At 41.8% G+C, this 19,753-nt stretch overlaps 1 protein-coding gene across 4 annotated transcripts in view; it reads right to left on the reverse strand.

Annotated features, from left to right (window-relative positions):
- TBC1D32 (TBC1 domain family member 32) overlaps positions 1–19,753 on the reverse strand; it is a 129,874-nt gene that overhangs the window by 61,655 nt on the left and 48,466 nt on the right. For all 4 annotated transcript variants that reach the window (XM_070417583.1, XM_070417581.1, XM_070417584.1 and 1 more), the window contains exons 20-22: positions 18,020–18,138; positions 14,573–14,689; positions 4,456–4,544 (exon numbers count right to left, since the gene is read on the reverse strand). In XM_070417583.1, coding sequence (XP_070273684.1) covers positions 4,456–4,544; positions 14,573–14,689; positions 18,020–18,138 — 325 coding nt within the window. The remainder of the gene's footprint in view (positions 1–4,455; positions 4,545–14,572; positions 14,690–18,019; positions 18,139–19,753) is intronic.

The raw sequence follows: 19,753 nt of genomic DNA on the forward strand, positions 1-19,753 counted from the left end.
TATTCCAAGAGTTGGCGGAGAAGCGCGAGGGCTCTGAGCATCTCTTAAAGATGCAAAATACGAGGTACTTACCATATTCTAAACTGGGGAGATATAAAACATATTTAGTCTCACAATAACTCTGTGGGAAAGGTAGAGTTACACTCCATTTCCTATATGAGGAAGTAGAGGGAGGGAGAGGTTCAGAATCTTGCCTAACATCACTCTGGCAATGTGGTTGCAGAATCCATGCTCTTAACCACTGGGTGATGCTGCCACATACTGGGGAACGTAACATACAGCTACAAAAGACAAAGACCTCTATGGAAAGAAGAACATTTTAATGACAGTAATTAAAGAACACAATTTAAATGGAGACATTTGCCATGTTTACAGATTGGAAAGCTCAGTATTATAAAGATGTCAATTCATTCACTAATGTTCTATAAATTCAATCCAACGATAATTAAAACCTCAGTGGGCTAGTTTGTGTGAGAAGCTGCTCCTAAAATTTATGTGGAGAGAAAAGGACTAAAAGTAGCCAAGATATTTTTAAAAACTGGAAAACCAGACATAACTCAAATGTCCATTAACAGCATAATACATCAACAAAGACAGTATATTTGTACCATGAAATATTATACAGCAATCAAAATAAATCCATTAAAATGTATGTAACATTAACCTTAGAAAACATAAGGCAACAGAGAAAAGGTCAAATATGACAGGATATATAGTCAATGGTACCAATAATATAAAGTAAAAAACAAAAATAAAATATATATTGTTCAGGAATACATAACTAGGTAGTAAAAATATAAAGTAAATAAAAAAATATAATGTAAATACCACAAAAGTCAAAATTGTGGTTATTACTGGGGACATGGGAGGGAGTCATGATCAAACAAATGCATAGTGCTTGTTCTCTTTATTTACTTGGTTGGGATTAAGTGGACATTTATTTTACAACAAATTGTTAAGCTGTATGTTTATTTTATGCAAGATTTACATTTTCAATATTTCATTTAAAAATTAAGTGTTATACTAAGGTAGGTAATGGGGAAAGATATATCACTATACCCAAAAGAAGTATCCATGTGTATTAAACAAATGAACAAATTCAGAATGCATACTTTGATATTAGATTATGCATAAAGATTCTTGTAAGACCTGATAACAACTAATGCCATTTAACATTAAATTATGCAACTGTGTAATAAACAGATCTTAATGACTCATTAATTATACCAGCATATTTGTATAAGCTAGCAGCTAGTGTAAACATGAAAAGAAAAGTAACTATAAGATAATTTTATTTCTTTACCCTAACCATAATATTAAGGCTAGGTTTACAAAGTGAACAGATTATTTTATATACACTAATCTAGAAAAAATGTCTCGAAATTTACAAATTACTGAGGCTTATAAGCAATAAATTATAAAGTTCAATTTTTGTTAGTCCCAAACCAAATTTCCCCAAGTTATGAAAAAAGATTCTGCTCCTTACTTCTCACATAAAGCAAGCTGTTCATATCAAGAAGTATTCCAAAGAAAGTAAACAATTATCTGAGGTCAATCCAAATTCATGGATAAACTAGATAAAATTTTAATGGTATATTTTTGTTCTTTTATGGACAGAGATAAAGTATTAAAAATAATTTAAACTACATTTATGTAAAGATATCAACAGTTACACAGGCAAATTTCAGAAGTATTTGTGTGTATGTGTGTGTGTGTCTTTGTCAGGATACAATTAAAAATAGATTAACTTTGTCCTGAGAGGCACTGCTCAGTGGTTAGAGCATCGGCCCAAGAACTAAAGGGTCCCAAATCAATTCTGGTCAAGGCCATGTACCTGGGCTGCAGGTTCCCCACCCCAGTTGGGGTACATGCGGGAGGCAATCAATTGATGTGGCTCTCTCTCATCGATGTTTCTCTCTCATCTCTCCCTTTCCCCTCTCCCTTCCCCCTCTCTAAAATCAATAGAAGAAATACCCTCCAGTGAGGATTAATAAAAAAAATAGATTAACTTTATCCCTGGCTGGATAGTTCAGTTCATTAGAGCATCTTCCGGATGTGCCAAGGTTGCAGGATTTTGTGCTAAACATTAAGACTCAAATTGCTCACTGCTCTTAAAAGATAATATATGCATGTTAAGAATATAACATTAATATTAACTTAAGCTGACCCTACTAGTATATACTCTTAATGAGCTTCTTATGCACTGCAAAAATGCTCCTAAGATGTTTCATTGTATAACCCCAAATAATTTACAAACATCCAATTTATCACTGTAGCACCACAGACAGCTGCATAAATTGTTGATGCTTCCCAGCAGACATCAATGTATCTTTGAATATGCACCAACAAGCATAACTAGCATAATCTAGTTATAAGCAAAAGAACAGTCCTGGGCTAGATTGTTCTATTATCAATTGGTCAGGATATGAGGTGCACCAGCTCACACAACCATGTTTGTGAGCCCTCGATAGGTTCCCTGCTGTCACTGCTGACTGGAGGAGAGCCCACCGTGCCCTAAGTGAGCCATGATGCCAAGAGTTCTGCAGTTGAGCCTGAGGCCCTGATATCAACAGGAAGATACAGACATTGTTCTGCCTCAGATGCAAAGGGCACCTCCCAATCTAGTCTGGAAACGGGCATTTTATATCACTGCAAAGCTAGATTTTGAAATACAACACATAGTATAATTTATTTATCTTTCCCCTCCCCCGCTCTCCAACTCCTTACTCCTAAGTGATTTAAAAATTGCAAGGTCATGATTTAAAGGTTGATAATTCCATATCTTTAAACCTTAGGACAAAGAATTTAGAATTTTTAGCATTCAGCAACAAAATATAGTACATGTGGACTCTGGATCGATACCTCATAATCAAGCACATTAATATTTCTTTGGAAAAAGATGTTTATATTTAAATCTGTCAGGTTAAATAAAAACTATAAAATTTTACATCATTTTAGGTAAGATTAGTTACAAATAGAAAAATACATTATAAAAAAAAATTTAATTTCTTAAAACTTTTTCTGAACTTCAGTATTTCAAATCAGAGATTGTGGCACTTGAACCTGATAATGCCAGCAGGCAGTCTGACGCCACAGTCCTCGTTAATACAATAATGCATGACTCAACTACTAGTATATGTATCAACAATGGAATGGCAAACTTTCTAGTGTAGGATAGATTGACTCCATTTGGATATTATGAGAAAGCGCACACTATGAAAATTAATGTATTTTATTCCCAGGAGCATTTTACTTCTTGGATTGCTTTGTACATGACTTAATATCCTATTGTTAGAGTTTTTGCCAGAAGAATAATAAAAATACTATTCTATCAAAAAAATGCAGAAAAGGGAAGAAATTCATTCAATATATCAATAACAAGAGGCCAAAATCTATGTTCTACCATTACAAAACTCAGGCACATACTTGTTATGCAAAAGGAGGTTCTACTGAATGGATTTTTCCTAATATTCCTCATCACAGGTTGCTATATGATATATCTGATGTCCTACACAGAAAGTTAAAATTTAATGTGAAATTAATTTAGAGATAAAGTGCACATGATCCAATGAATTATAACAGCTGCAGCTTTTTTTCTATCTCCTTTGAACTATTAATGAATGGTTTAATGAAGCACAGCTATTAATGAAAAGTTTCAGAACAAGATCTATAATATATATGTTTCAGTACAAGATCTATAATATATACTACTATCAGAGAACTCTCATTTTAGAAAATTGCTTTATTTCTTAGAGCATTCTCCCTGACCCACTCTCTCATGCCCAAAAAATTTATTTTGCTAGTAGAAAGAAGAAAAAAATCACAAACCTAGGAAAATTTCTTTAATTCAGCTGCTTTTCAAGGTAGTAATTAGTAGATAAGAAAGCAAGTTATATGTCTAAATATGATCAAAAGAGTAAGAATTTATGCGTCTCTATAGTCCAAACAAACACTTCTACTCCCCCTCTTACCCCAGCCATTTGAACATGCTAAATAACATCTTAAGAAACATATACTCTACCAGAAAGATTTAAAACTTGGGACACTGAAATTAAATAATATGATTAACATAAAAGAGCAGAATGTGGGCCTCAAGATAAATAGGGTATTTCTGAGCCTCTTTTAAGACTATATTATGGCAGGAGTCCAATCTAAGACCAACCCAGGAAGCCCCAGTTGACTCCTGAGTAAACTGAATAGTCTTCAAAAGGTCTCTAGTAAATCTAACAAAAGTGAAAGACACTGTAATAATATAGAAGCTAAACGTGGACAATGGCCTTAACATAAAACCTAATGGCTATAATCTACTTCATGTGTAATATTACAGGAAGATAAATTACCTTTAGATATGCTTTAAAGTAGTTTATTTTAAATATTTTTGAAAGTATATAGAACATATTTTTTGCATGCTTTTGCAACACTGAAATATTTCTCAAGTAAAATTTAGCACCTTACCTTAGGCCAAAGATGTGTGATTGTTCATAGTTGAATAAAGAACGGATCTTAGCTTCAGAATTCAAAATTATAAGTCTATCAATAATATCCTGAAAAAGAAAGCCTTTGAGTGAGACTGTGCTTGACTGAAACCATTTAAAGAAAATCAAATCAACAAATATTTATTTAGGGGAACCAAGATGGCGGCGTAGGGAGCGGACCTGTGTGTGCTGCTCTCTCACAGCATCATTGAAACTATCAACTATGAAGTAAACAACCGCCACTCAGAACCATGGGGAAGATGGCCCAGTGGGAGATCTACAACTGGAGGAAAAGAAAGAAGCGCAGTGAGACTGAGTGGGAGCTACGGAGGCACCAAAACCAGAGGTACGCAGTCACACGCCACGCGGGCTGCAAATGGATTCTCGGTTTTTTACGAACCCTCGAATCCTCTGGGCTCGCTCGGGGCGGGTCTCTGAGGCCCCAGATCCCACAGGGAGAGGCGGCCACGGCCTTGCAGTGGTCGGAGAGCGAGGGAAGCTCTGATACGCGGCTGCTCGCCGGCACCGAGGGACAAGAAATCCTGGTGTCCCGGGGAGGCGAGGGGCGCGGAGACGCCGCCATCGCTATTTCCTCCACGCTGGTGACTCCCTGTGACCCCGCCCTACCCTCAGGGCTGTGCCAGAGGCACAAGAGGGAATGACTGTGCTTTTACAAACTCTCAAATCCACTGAGCTGGTTCGGGCGGGTCTCTGAGGCCCCAGGCCACAAGGCGAGAGACGGCACGGCCTTCCAGCGGTCAGGAAGCGAGGGAGGCTCTGGCGCTCGGCTGCTCGCCGGCACTGGGGGACGCAAAGTCCTGGTGTCCTGGATAGGCAAGGGGCCACTGAGTCTCCGCCCCGGCGACTCCCTGTGATCCCGCCCTACGCAATTTACATTCCCATCTGGGCTGTGCCAGACCCACAAGTAGAAGCGCCTTTTCTTCGGCAAACTTTCAAATCCACTGAGCTGGTTCAGGCGGGATCATGAAGCACCAGACCCTACGGGGAGAGGCAGCACGGCCTTGCAGCCATCAGAAAGCGAGGGAGACTCTGTTGCACAGCTGCTCGCCGGCACTGGGGGACACAAAGCCCTGGCAGAGAGTCAAGGGGCCACGGAGACTCAGCCAGTGCTATTTGCTCCGCCATGGCGACTCCCTGAGTCTCAGCCTTAATCAATTTACATCCCCATCCAAGCTGTGCCAGGTGCACAAAAAGACCCACCTGCGCTTTTGCAGCCTATCCCAACAAATTGCAGACTTCAACTGCTCGCAGCCATGAGAGACACACTCAAGAAGCAGACCCAGGAGAACCAGGATGGCGGCATAAGGAAGAGACCTGTGCGTGCTACCTCGCACAACAACATCGAAACTACCAAATATCAGACAAACACCTATCATACAGAACCATGGGAAACTTGGCCCAGTGGAAGCTCTACAACTGGAAGGAGAGAAAGAACATTGAGACTGAGTAGGATGTGACACCAAGTACAGAGCCCAACCCAACAAACTGCAGATTTCAACTCCTCGCATAGAAAGAAGCGCATAGAGACTGAGTAGGATGTGCTGAAGCACCAAGTACAGAGCCCATCCCAGCAGGCTGCAGATTTCAGCTCCTTGCATCTGGGAGGGACGCAATCGGGGGGCAGAGTCGGGCCGGGGCCGGCCAGGGCTGGGCCTGATTCGGCCGGCACTGTGGAACTGCTGTACCAGCAAGCGCACAAACATGCCCACTGGTCCCAGTCTCTGGTGGGGCGCTGCGGGACAGCAGACAGGCAGTCTGTGCACTTGGTGGAGGGCAGGAGCGCTGGATGTGCAACCACCAGGAATGCCTGGAGATTTTGTCGAGTGGGGAGCCGCCGGCAGGGGACAGAGGGCCAAACTTCCTGTTTCCCAGGTAAGGCTGGGATGGCCCCGGTGAGGTTGAAACGGTCCCGGTGTGGTAGGGACGACCCCGGTCAGGTCGAAACGGCCCCGGTGTGGTAGGGACGACCCCGGCGAGGTTGAAACAGCCCCCGTGAGGTAGGGATGACCCCAGTCAGGTCGAAACAGCCCCGGTGTGGTAGGGACAACCCCGGTGAGGTTGAAACGGCCCCCGTGAGGTAGGGACGACCCCAGTCAGGTCGAAACGGCCCCGGTGTGGTAGGGACGACCCCGGTGAGGTTGAAACAGCCCCCGTGAGGTAGGGACGACCCCAGTCAGGTCAAAACGGCCCCGGCGTGGTAGGGACAACCCCGGTCAGGTTGAAACGGCCCCCGTGAGGTAGGGACGACCCCGGTGAGGTTGAAACGGCCCCCGTGAGGTAGGGACGACCCCAGTCAGGTCGAAACGGCCCCGGCGTGGTAGGGACAACCCCGGTCAGGTTGAAACGGCCCCGGTGTGGTAGGGACGACCCCGGTGAGGTTGAAACAGCCCCCGTGAGGTCGGGACGACCCCAGTCAGGTCGAAACGGCCCCGGTGTGGTAGGGACGACCCCGGTGAGGTTGAAACAGCCCCCGTGAGGTAGGGACGACCCCAGTCAGGTCGAAACGGCCCCGGCGTGGTAGGGACAACCCCGGTCAGGTCGAAACGGCCCCCGTGAGGTAGGGACGACCCCGGTGAGGTTGAAACGGCCCCCGTGAGGTAGGGACGACCCCAGTCAGGTCGAAACGGCCCCGGTGTGGTAGGGACGACCCCGGTGAGGTTGAAACAGCCCCCGTGAGGTAGGGACGACCCCAGTCAGGTCGAAACGGCCCCGGCGTGGTAGGGACAACCCCGGTCAGGTTGAAACGGCCCCCGTGAGGTAGGGACGACCCCGGTGAGGTTGAAACGGCCCCCGTGAGGTAGGGACGACCCCAGTCAGGTCGAAACGGCCCCGGCGTGGTAGGGACAACCCCGGTCAGGTTGAAACGGCCCCGGTGTGGTAGGGACGACCCCGGTGAGGTTGAAACAGCCCCCGTGAGGTCGGGACGACCCCAGTCAGGTCGAAACGGCCCCGGTGTGGTAGGGACGACCCCGGTGAGGTTGAAACAGCCCCCGTGAGGTAGGGACGACCCCAGTCAGGTCGAAACGGCCCCGGCGTGGTAGGGACAACCCCGGTCAGGTCGAAACGGCCCCCGTGAGGTAGGGACGACCCCGGTGAGGTTGAAACGGCCCCCGTGAGGTAGGGACGACCCCAGTCAGGTCGAAACGGCCCCGGTGTGGTAGGGACGACCCCGGTGAGGTTGAAACAGCCCCCGTGAGGTAGGGACGACCCCAGTCAGGTCGAAACGGCCCCGGCGTGGTAGGGACAACCCCGGTCAGGTTGAAACGGCCCCGGTGTGGTAGGGACAACTCCGGTCAGGTTGAAACAGCCCCGGTGTGGTAGGGACAACCCCGGTGAGGTTGAAACGGCCCCCGTGAGGTAGGGACGACCCCAGTCAGGTCGAAACGGCCCCGGTGTGGTAGGGACAACTCCGGTCAGGTTGAAACAGCCCCGGTGTGGTAGGGACAACCCCGGTGAGGTTGAAACGGCCCCCGTGAGGTAGGGACGACCCCAGTCAGGTCGAAACGGCCCCGGCGTGGTAGGGACAACCCCGGTCAGGTTGAAACGGCCCCCGTGAGGTAGGGACGACCCCGGTGAGGTTGAAACAGCCCCCGTGAGGTAGGGACGACCCCAGTCAGGTCGAAACGGCCCCGGCGTGGTAGGGACAACCCCGGTCAGGTTGAAATGGCCCCCGTGAGGTAGGGACGACCCCGGTGAGGTTGAAACGGCCCCCGTGAGGTAGGGACGACCCCAGTCAGGTCGAAACGGCCCCGGCGTGGTAGGGACAACCCCGGTCAGGTTGAAACGGCCCCCGTGAGGTAGGGACGACCCCAGTCAGGTCGAAACGGCCCCGGTGTGGTAGGGACAACTCCGGTCAGGTTGAAACAGCCCCGGTGTGGTAGGGACAACCCCGGTGAGGTTGAAACGGCCCCCGTGAGGTAGGGACGACCCCAGTCAGGTCGAAACGGCCCCGGTGTGGTAGGGACAACCCCGGTCAGGTTGAAACAGCCCCGGTGTGGTAGCGACAACCCCAGTCAGGTTGAAACGGCCCTGGTGTGGTAGGGACGACCCCGGTGAGGTTGAAACGGCCCCCGTGAGGTAGGGACGACCCCGGTGAGGTTGAAACGGCCCTGGTGAGGCTCAGACGGCCCTGGTGAGGTTGAGACTACTCCAGTGAGGTTGGGACAAATAAAGGGGACCAGTATGGACTGATGAACAGGTGTAGATACAGAAGCAGAGCAACATTGAACAGAAGGTTAAACTACAATGGGGAGCCTGGGGAGGGTTGGGGGGGGATTAAGAGACCAACTGAAGGACTTATATGCATGCATATAAGATTAACCAATGGACACAAGACACGGGGCGGGGGGGGCGGGGGGTAGGGGCCGGGGGAATGTCATGGGGGGGAAATAGGAGACATATGTAATACTCTTTGTAATACTTTAAGAAATAAAAATTATTAAAAAAAAAAACAAAAAAAAAAAACAAAAAAAAAAAACAAATATTTATTTAGATTTGTGGTTCTCAAATTAGGCTTTACATTTTAATCACCTAGGGAGCTGTTAAAAAAAATACCCAAGTCTCATTCCTAAAGATTCTGAATTAACTGGTTTGGGTATAATCTGGACATTAAGATTTGTAAAAGCTCCTGAAATAAATTATCTAATGTTTAACCAAAGTGAAGAAATACTAATTTATATTCCACTAGAGGTCCGATGCATGAAATTTGTGCAAGAGTAGGCCTTCCTTCCCCCGGCTGCCAGCACTGGCTTCCTCTGGTACCTGGGACCCGGGCTTCCCTCGCAGCCCCCCCTTTGCCCAGAAGGTCATCCAGACGTCCAGTCTAATTAGCATATTACACTTTTACTATTATAGATTCTAGCTTATGAAGCTAGTTAAATACTGATTAAACTGCTAAAAATGTAAATTACTTTGAAAAACAAATATGAAATCTTCAAATGCAAAGCATGAACAGATTTGAATAGTTTTATCTAATAACTATTTGAGATTTTGTTAATGTATAATCTCTGTCTATGTAAATCAGTGGTTTCCAACACTGTTTAAACATTGGAATCACCTAGGGAACCAGATGATAGATAGATGACAGATGATAGATAGATGATGATGATAGATAGATAGATAGATAGATAGATAGTATATCCAGGCTCTATCCTAGAACAACTAAGTTATTATCAGTTGGGGTATGATTCTGGCATTAAAATTCTCTTAAAAGCTCTCCAAGTTGTTGCAATGGGTAGCCAGGCATAACACCACTGATGCACATGTAGGGAAAACCTGATGACTGCGTGCCACCAGTTGTCCCAAACATTGACAATTTCAGCCTACCACACAATTCTGAGCACTCTATAAATGCCTTTCTTCCTATAATGCCCTCCTTTTGTATATATCTTTGGGTTCAGGCCCAAGAAATTTATTCATAGACAAACACTTGTTTCTCAAATTTCTCATTTTCCTCACCAAAAAAATTGCTTCCCTCCAGTGTGTTTAAAATCAAGATAATTCTGTGACCAATAGGGCAAAGAAGGAAGGTTTTGCTAGGGAGTAAAGTCACATAATATATACTGATGTCTATGTGGGTGACAGAACAAATGTTACCAAATAAACAATAGGCCAGGGAATGAGTTTGTTAGGAGGATATAATAGTTCAAAATCACATTTTAAAAATACTGATCAAAACATAGTAAAAACCAGATTGTATGTAAACTTACCTAGTAAAAGTTTATACCTAACACTTAGGAATGCATTTACCATTCTACAGATATCTTGTAAAAAATGCGTAAATAATATTAGCACAAGAACTTACAATCATCAAATATTAAATAAATGCCTAATAATCCTAATATATAAAGAGCCAGGGTCTGTAACGTCCAAAACGACCAAACGGATGACCGAACGCCAGGCTGCACGCAGCAGGCTCAGGTGGGCAGGACTGGCAAGTGGGCTGAACTGCTGACCTCTCGGTCCCTCCTGGGTCACGGGCGCCGCAGCGACCCAGCACTGACTGCCGCCGCCAAGGCGGGTGCGATGTGATTGGTCGGGGGGCCTTGCCATCGTCCCACAATCGCCCCGCAGAGGGAGGCCCAGACACTGGCTGGGGGGCTCCGCGATCACCCTGCAGAGGGAGGCCCAGGCTACCTGGCCAGCGGTGGTGGGCAGGGCCTCCCTCTGCGGGGCAATCAATTGCGGGGCTCCCGGACTGTGAGAGGGCACAGGCTGGGCTGAAGGATGCCCCCCACACACACACCCAAATTCACAAATTTGGTGCACCAGGCCTCTAGTCAAGAATAAAAAAGACTGAGATCTTAATATAATCTGTCATTATTGTCTGCTGCTTTAGCTGGACATTCCTTGTTTCCAACATTGTGACAGAATACAATTCATTCATATTCCCAGCTTCGTATTTATATTCTCATTTCCTGCCCCACTGCTTTCTCACTATCTTTACTAACTTCCGCACTCTGACAGCCCTGGTATAGCTCTGGTGACAAAGCTGCAGAGATCTCCTTGACTTTGCCCAGGCACCTGGATACTACCAAGTAAGTAATCATTGCAGTAGACACATGGAGAAACTTGTATGCTATGTAGTACTTTAAATAGTATTTGTTCAAATAGGTACACACTTTTAGTGCTTAATATTATAAAATTTAAGAAATGATCTACTATCACTTTTTTCCATAGTAAATCTTCACAGAGTGATCTGGAATTCATCATGTATCACTAGCTTTCTTTTGCCTGAGAGGAGGGAGACTTCCAATTAGTCCTGTGCATAACGGTTTCTGAAAGGATTATTATAGATTCTCTTTATTCATAGGGTACTGGTCCAAGTGACTGAAACTGGAACAGTCATCTGATTACTAAATTCAGACTATTTGATAGTCAATGATACCTAGTGACTCCAAAGTTCTAGCTTTGAATCTAAGTACTGGATACTGTAAGAATAAAGAAATATAGAATGTATTACCAACAAGCTAATGGAAGAAAAGATTACTGATAGATGGCTGTATTTTCAGAAAACAAATGCTACAGTAAATAATTTCTTCTTCAAAGGGGGTTGCATTGATGGATCACCACTTAGGGAACAGAACACAACTCCCGGGAGCCTGCCTTCTGGAGAACTTCAGTTTCTAAGCACTGCAGCACGTGTCAGGGAGGCAGCCTCCTCCCCCAGCAGCTTCCCAGCAACAAGCGAGTACAAGAAAGGCTTGGGATTCACAAAAATAGTCTGAAACTGTCTTTTTTAAAGGATATTATCCAGCTTGAGAATATATTCAATAAGCCTTAGGCTGAAATGAGACCATGACTAGAAAAACAAAGAGGAATATCTCTTCTATATAAATAATACACTTGAGTGCCTACTCTGTGTACACTTGTCTCAATGACCATGTGTGTACTATCTGACCCTTTTCACTTAAGAAAGGGCCAAGTGGCCCTAACCAGTTTGGCTCAGTGGATAGAGCGTCGGCCTGCGGACTGAAGGGTCCCAGGTTCGATTCCGGTCAAGGGCATGTACCTTGGTTGCGGGCATATTCCCAGTAGGGGGTGTGCAGGAGGCAGCTGATTGGTTTCTCTCTCATCGATGTTTCTCTCTATCCCTCTCCCTTCCTCTCTGTAAAAAATCAATAAAATATGTTTTAAAAAAAAAGAAAAAGAAAGGGCCAAGTGAAGGGTGAGAGTGGTCAATCATAACGCCAATATCCCTGCACCTGCACTATTAGGAGTGGCCTGTGACTGGTTAGTCCCTGAACATCCATAAACAAACTTGGTCTGTTAAGGAAGGTGCTTCCTTGAAATTATTCAAAGCAGGGAGTTTCTCTGTCCACTCTGGCTGTTAGAACAGAATCCCACAGACCGGGTACCTTATAAACAATAGAAATCTTATTTCTCACAGTTCTGGAGGCAGGGAAGTCCAAGATCCAGGTGCCAGAAGATTCTGTGTCTGATGAGGGCCTACTTTCTGGTTCATAGACAGTTATGTTTTAACATGGAAGAACGGGCAAGGGGCCTAACGCAGAAGTGAGCATGATTGTGCATGAAGAGACCTCAGTTTTAGCAAATAAAATTGTAATTATGGAAGAAAAAAAAAAGAAGGGGCAAGGGATTCCTCTGGGGTCTCTTTTTATAAAGCACTAATCACCTCCTAAAGGCCCCACCTCCAAACAGCACCACCAGAATGAATATTCAGTCTACAGCAGAGCAGTGGAGGAAAATGCCCCTCTTTTGTTTGGAGGGTTAGTGAGTTAAATCCTGATATTGTTCCCACCCCCGAAAAAGATGTGTCTATGTCCTCATTCCCAGAACCTATGATTGTTACCCTGTTTGGAAGAAGGGTCTTTGCAGAGGTAAGTAAATTAAATTAGGACCATCCTGAGTTATACAAGAAAGACAAGGAGAGATTTAAGGCAGAGGAGGAGAAGGCCTTGTGAAAATAGAAGCAGAGAGTAGAGCTATGCAGCAACAAGCCACAAAATGCTGCAACACCCAGAAGCTGGAAGAGGCAAGGAAGGCGTCTGCCCTGGAGCCTTTGGAGGGAATGTGGCCCTGCTGACCTCTTGCTTTCGGACTTGTGGCATCCAGACTGTGAGAGAAGACATTTCTGCTGTTCTAAGCCACCTGGTTTGTGGTAATTTGTTATGAAATCTCTAGGAAATTAATACAAGGGGAGATAGTAACAGGTAGTCCCATGTCCTCTCCCATTGAGAATGCCATCTGGAGAAGAAGAGCTTATTAATGATAATTACAGCAAACAGTTATTTAGCAGTTACCTGCCAGGCAGTGATTTAACATTTTACGTTTCACTTAATTCATGTAATTGTCACAACAACCCTCAAATAGGAATGTTATTGCTCACTTTTAACAGGAAAAAACTAAGGTCTAACTTGTCCAAGGTCACAGAGCTTTTAAGGGGCAGAACCAGAAATCTAATCCAAGCAGTCTGGCTTCAGAAAACAAACTTGTAACAACTACACTATGTAATGCCTTCCAATACAGCCACAATGGAGAACACAAGACAGAGGGGAAGAGAAGTCCACGAAAGGAGACCACGCAGGAGAGACCAGAGAAGTCTGAAGGGAACCAGAAGCAGTACCACAATCACAGAGGAGAGTGACAACAAGGACTGGATCAACTGTGCCAAATACCGCAAGGTGGTAAATTAAGTTCAAGGAAAGACGGGCACATAAATGGCTAATTATAAAACTACTTTAGAAACACAATCACGCAAGTAAGCACAAGTCAAAATGGACACACTTCAAGGAACAGAGAATATAAAATAAAAGTTGAATGAAAGAAGTACCTATTTTTATATTTTATTCATATAAATTATCAAAAATTTCCCAAAGTAGAGAAAGTTTAAAAAAATTAAAGTGTTTAGAGTTAACAAGAATTAAAAGTATTTATAAGAGCAAAACTGTGTAAAAAAACACCACCACACAGGACAAGTGACCAGAAAAATAAAAAGTAAAGATGAATAATGGAATTTCAGTATTAACCAAATAATTCTTTACTAATGAATATATACATATTTATGTGTGTTAATCCAAAAACTTACCCAAAGATGAGGAACTGAATATCTCTGGATGATTAAAACAAGCCCATCTGGGAGCAAGATTATGAAATAAATCTCAAATTAAATAAATATGTATATACTGCCCTCATGGGGCAGTTAATATGTAGTTCATTAAAATATAAGGAGAAAACATATTGCACTCCTCAAATACAACTTATTCCTAATTATCCCAGCCAATAAGAGAGCAGCACTGGTGTGACTAATAACATGATAAGTCATCTAAAAATCATTCGTACACATATGTTATTTGTGCCAAATCTCTTTCCTTGGGGAGTATTAACATTGTATTCACTCTGATAGGTGTTGCAACTGTTAGGTGGCCTGGATCAAAGATTCCATTGGCAGATAATTCAGAAACTGATATTCCATGAGTAAGTAAATCAATCTTTAAATGCCATTAAATAGTGTTCCTTTTTTTCTGTGTCATTTTTTTTTCTGTCAAATTGCTTTTTCACTACAAATCTCCAAAATATCATCTATAAAAGGAAAAAGTTAAAAGAAAATTACTTACAATAATACATGTGGGAACTTCACGAAGAGAATATTCTGCTTTATTAGGAAGATCTTGATTGCCTACCAGCTCATAAATAGCAGGATAAGATAACAAGGTCACCAGCCCTAGAAAAGACTGGGGGATTGGGGGAGAAGGAAAAGTCATTTAAATGGCTCACTTTTTTCAACCACATCCACAGGAGAATCATTAGTGTAAAGTTTTATAGCAGTATGACTGCAAGAATTTTTTAAATAAGCCAAATTAATCCACATAAGTGAAATACATACATATATGATAAGAACAAAATAGTTAACATTAACAATAATCTGTGTTGATAATGCGTAAGAACGATTGTAATAGAACAACCTTGAGAGTTGGAAAATACTTTAAAATATCATGTATCTCTTAAAAAGTGTGGTTCTGAGAAAAAATATTAAATGATCCATATATCTCATTCTTTGCATTTGTTATATCTGATGTGTAAGAAAATACCAGAGAATACTACTTAGGGTCTCTGGAGCAAGAAAATAAATTCTATATATCCTTCACTTAGGTCACAAAGCCATCTTTATCCTTGAACTACATTCACTGGAAATCCAATTACCCTAATTGTAATTAATTTTTTAAAGCCATGGCTTTTCCTATCAAAATCAGCTCATTTTCTGGTGCAATCTTCCCAAGTTAATCTCTCCATGAAGTTTTTAAGCTCCCAATCTCATTTTGCCTCATTCAAGACAACCTGAATGTTTTTTCTCAGGCACGTTTCATTCTTTGGATCCCCTGTGCAAAAGCATGCAGTGGTTGCCCATCACTAAACATCAAATCTAAACTCCCTTCCATGACTTTCAAGGCACTTTACTAATTGACCCTCTTCTCTCAGTCTCAAAAGCCCATTATTCCTCAGCATGAAGTCACCACCTCAGTCAATCGAATCTGCCTGTGGTCTTTTCTTTTTTAATATATTGTTATTGATTTCAGAGAGGAAGGGAGAGGGAGAGAGAGAGAAAACATCAATGGTGAGAGAGAATCATTGACTGGCTGCCTCCTGCTCGTCCTCCACTGGGGTTAGAACCACAACTGGAATCGAACCCAGGACCCTTCAGTCTGTAAGCGGATGCTCTTTCCACTAAGCCAAACCAGCTAGGGCCCTGTGGTCTTTTTCAAGTGATTGCCATGTAAACAAACTTTTCTTATCCAGGAACATGCTCCTCCTTCCTTCCCACATACTCATTATTGCACTTCATGAGCTTTCATATCCTTTTTTTCTAGAAGGCTTTCCAATTAACTCTATCTACCTCTAGAAGCCCTATATTTTGCCAATACTTTCATGTTAGTTTGTATTGTATCAACTGTACTAATTTGTAACTATTAAATTTCCTGCTTGTCATTTTTTAAATTTTTTACTAAACTCAGAAAATTTAAGAATCAGACAAATTGAGTAAACAAATTTTAGGTACAATATTTTTCCATGAAAAGTTAAAGATTTATGTTTTTCAAAGATAGCATTATCAGATTGAGGATTAAATCTGATGAGTTTTATAAATGGGTATTAAATTTTCTCAAATGCTCTTTCCACTTCTATTGAAATCATTGGATGAGATTTCTCTTTATTCTGTTAATATGGTGAATTAGAGTTTCATTTTAGAATGCTAACCGAACTTTGAATGGCTGGGATAAACACCACTTGATCATAATAAATGATCATTTTAGATATTGCGAGATATAATTTGATAATCTTTTGTTAAATATTTTTAAGTCTATATTCATCAGAAATATTAGTCTGCACTTTTCTTTTTTGGTAACATTTGTCTCATTTCCAGGTCGGGGTTATGCTGGTCTCATGACACAAGTTAGAAACTGATTTCTCTGCCTTTGTTTTCTGAAAGAATATGTGTGTGATTGGGACTCTATCTCCTATAAAATTTCATAGAATTCACTGGTGAAACTATCTGGTTTTCTTAGCCAGAGGTTTTGGTAACAAATTCAATTTCTTTAACTAATATGTAGCAATTTAGATTTTCTGTTTTATATTAGGTCCATTTTGGAAAGCATATTTTTAAGAAGTCTGCCAATTTTATCTTAGTTGAATTCATAACATAAAACTGATCATACTATTCCATTATTGTTCTTTAATATCTGCCCAATCTTCAGTGGAGCACCAACTGATTCCTGTCCTTGGGCAAATATATCTGTTAAATCTAGAATCTCAAGCAGTACGATTCTCTTCATCTGTGTTGACTCCCCTCCATTTCTTGTCTGTTTATTGCCATTCCAAAAAAATCAACTTATTTTTAAGTTATTTTTCCTGAGTTGTGTTTTCTACTGGAGGGGACTAGTCTACCACTACAGAAAGCAGACTTTTTTTCTTTTAATTTTGATGATTTTATGATACCATTTGAATGAAATTTTCTCAGGCTATCACAAAGTCAAAGTCAGGAATCATCATTTCATTTTAGTAAAACTATGTGAACATGTTAGATATGTAAAAGCCATCCATAATAATAAAAGTGTAATATGCTAATTAGACCGAACATCCTTCCGGATGTCCTTCCATCCTTCCGGACAAAGCCAGGGCTGCGACGGAAGCCCAGGTCCTGGGTGCCTGCAGGTGACCAGAGGGAAGCCGGTGCTGGCAGCTGGGGGAAGGAAAGCCTACTCTTGAAAAATTTCATTTGAATTACAGTTGAATTATAATAGTTGAATTATAATAGAACATTGTGGAGATGCTTAAGAGTTTGAGGTATTTTTGCCACATTATTCTAAATGATAGCATCTTCTCTCTGCCTATCCCTTCTTCAAATAATCTTAACAATTTTCTTTTCTTTTTTTTAATCTTCACCTGAGAATATTTTTCCATTGATTTTTAGAAAGAGTGGAAGAGAGAGGGAAAGACAGAAAGAAACATCAATGTGAGAGAAACACATCAATCGGTTGCCTCCTGCACAAGCCCCAACCAGGGCCCAGGCCGGGGAGGAGCCTGCAACCGAGGTACGTGCCCTTGACCAGAATCAAACCTGGGATCCTTTGATCCACAAGCCAACGCTCTATCCACTGAGCAAAACCAGCTAGGGCACTGGAAATTTTCTATTAGATTTGAGTTTAAGAGCAAAAAACTGTCTTCTTTTATTTTGATCGGTTGGTTTTTGCGTCAGGGGTTTTTGTGTATTTTCTTGTTTTGTAACATGCTCTGGTGTTTATTACTCTTTATTAAGGAAGAAAATGTATAATAAAAATATTATGAAAAAAATCCTTCCAAAAATAATTCACAGAGAATGGTAGTATTTCTACCATTTACGAAATCCATTGTGATTTTTTTTTTTCAATTTAGAAATGAAAAAAAAGAAAGAAAAAAAATTAGGAAAGGCTTCTGATTGTAAATGAATAAAGATAAAGTCTGGATAAATTAATTTCTGGGAGATACACTTAAAATCTGTACATTATTAGATGAATCAAATCATCTCTTACCTTTTGACAGCTTTGGTCAATAGGATCCACTGGAGTGGCTCTGGGATGGGTTACTCTAACATCATCTTTTCCACATTCCAGATTGGTCCATAATTCAGTTATAAGTGCATTAATGAACCCTAAAAAGAATTGTTTTCCATCATATTTATAGTATGCTATTTCTTTGGATTATGGAGGAAAGACACAATTATCCCTCTAACTAGATTGATTCACATTGACAAAAGATACATAACCTCTAACCTTGGTGGAAATTATATTTGCTATTGTTAATATACCTTTATACCTCATTAACATAAAACTATGTTTAAATTCTGAAAGATAATTTTTCTATAGAACTGAATCATATGGAAATGTGTAAAACAGAACATCAAATCATCAAATCAGAAATTTTATAGGAATGGCATTCAAGGAGAAAGTGTCCCCTAGGTATAAAAGAAAAAATATAGGCTCTGAAATTGAGAATATCACAGTTAAACTACAAAGCTGACAGCTTATTGGTGTATGACTTTAGAAAACTCCAAGGGTTGCCATGAAGTATAAATGGGATAGCTACAGAGTTCCTAATATAGTACCTAGGTCATCTTAGGAACTCAAGCTGTTGGTCTTCCTTCCTTTATCCTGTGAAAAATTACATTTAACCCTCTCATGAAAAGTTTTGATATTATGAGGCTCAGAAGTTTAATGACTTAACCAACAAGGAAATCTGAGATAAATCTAGTCTTCAAATGCTTTCATTAATGTGCCCTGAGGACTGAATAAATTGGATTTTATTCTAGATAGAAGAGTAAGTGATTCAGCTTAGTACAACTTTTACCAGGAAACATGTTTCATACTAAAATAAGTTCAAAATAGTTCAGTCAAAAAACATTTAAAATATGCTATAGAAAAATATTTAATAAGAGAATCAACAGTGATCACTGATGTTATGATCCAACTCTAAGCCTTGAAAAATATAATCATAGCATCTCTAGTAGAGATTACATCTTGTCTCCAGTTCAGGGTTCAGATAATTTTAAGATACAGTATCTTAAATTCCCAATATTTGAACTTTTTAGAAATCCAATCCACAGTGGATAATACCTGCCAGCTACAAACTGGCAAAGACAGTAGTGAAAGTTAAGTGGTGACAGGGAAGCTTTCAAGAAAGGAAGAGGAAAAGGGGAGTGAGGAAATTATATCTATATATATAAAAGCCTACTATGCAAACTGTCCCCGGGGGAGTTCGACCAAGAGACCGATTGCTTGTTATGATGTGCGTTGACCACCAGGGGGAGGCGCAGAAGAAAGGAAGGCCTCAGCCTGCAGCTGGCAGCCAGGGAAGGGAGGACCCGGCCAGGAGCTGGCAGCCGGGGAAGGGGGGCCCTGGCTGGCAGCTGGCAGAAGATGAGGGCAACTTCTTAAAGCATCAAATATTTTTCAGTTTAGTTTATGATGTGCCATTGTTCTGAGGAAAGAGAACAATTTTGTATATATTTCACAGGAAAAGAAAATCCCAGTGGGATTTCCTTTTCCTAAACCTTGTTCATGGATTGGTAGAATCAACATCATTAAAATGTCCTTACTACCCAAAGGAATCTATAGATTCAATGCAATCCCCATTAAAATAGCAATGGCATACTTCAAAGACCTAGTACAAATTCTCCAAAAACTTATCTGGAATAAAAAAAGACCCTGAATAGCTGCAGCAATCTTGAGAAAGAAGAACAATGTTGGAGGGATCACAATACCAGTTAT

Source organism: Myotis yumanensis, unplaced genomic scaffold (genome assembly GCF_028538775.1).
Source record: "Myotis yumanensis isolate MYYU_CA2020_CCGP unplaced genomic scaffold, mMyoYum1.0.hap1 SCAF_6, whole genome shotgun sequence".
NCBI lineage: Eukaryota > Metazoa > Chordata > Mammalia > Chiroptera > Vespertilionidae > Myotis > Myotis yumanensis.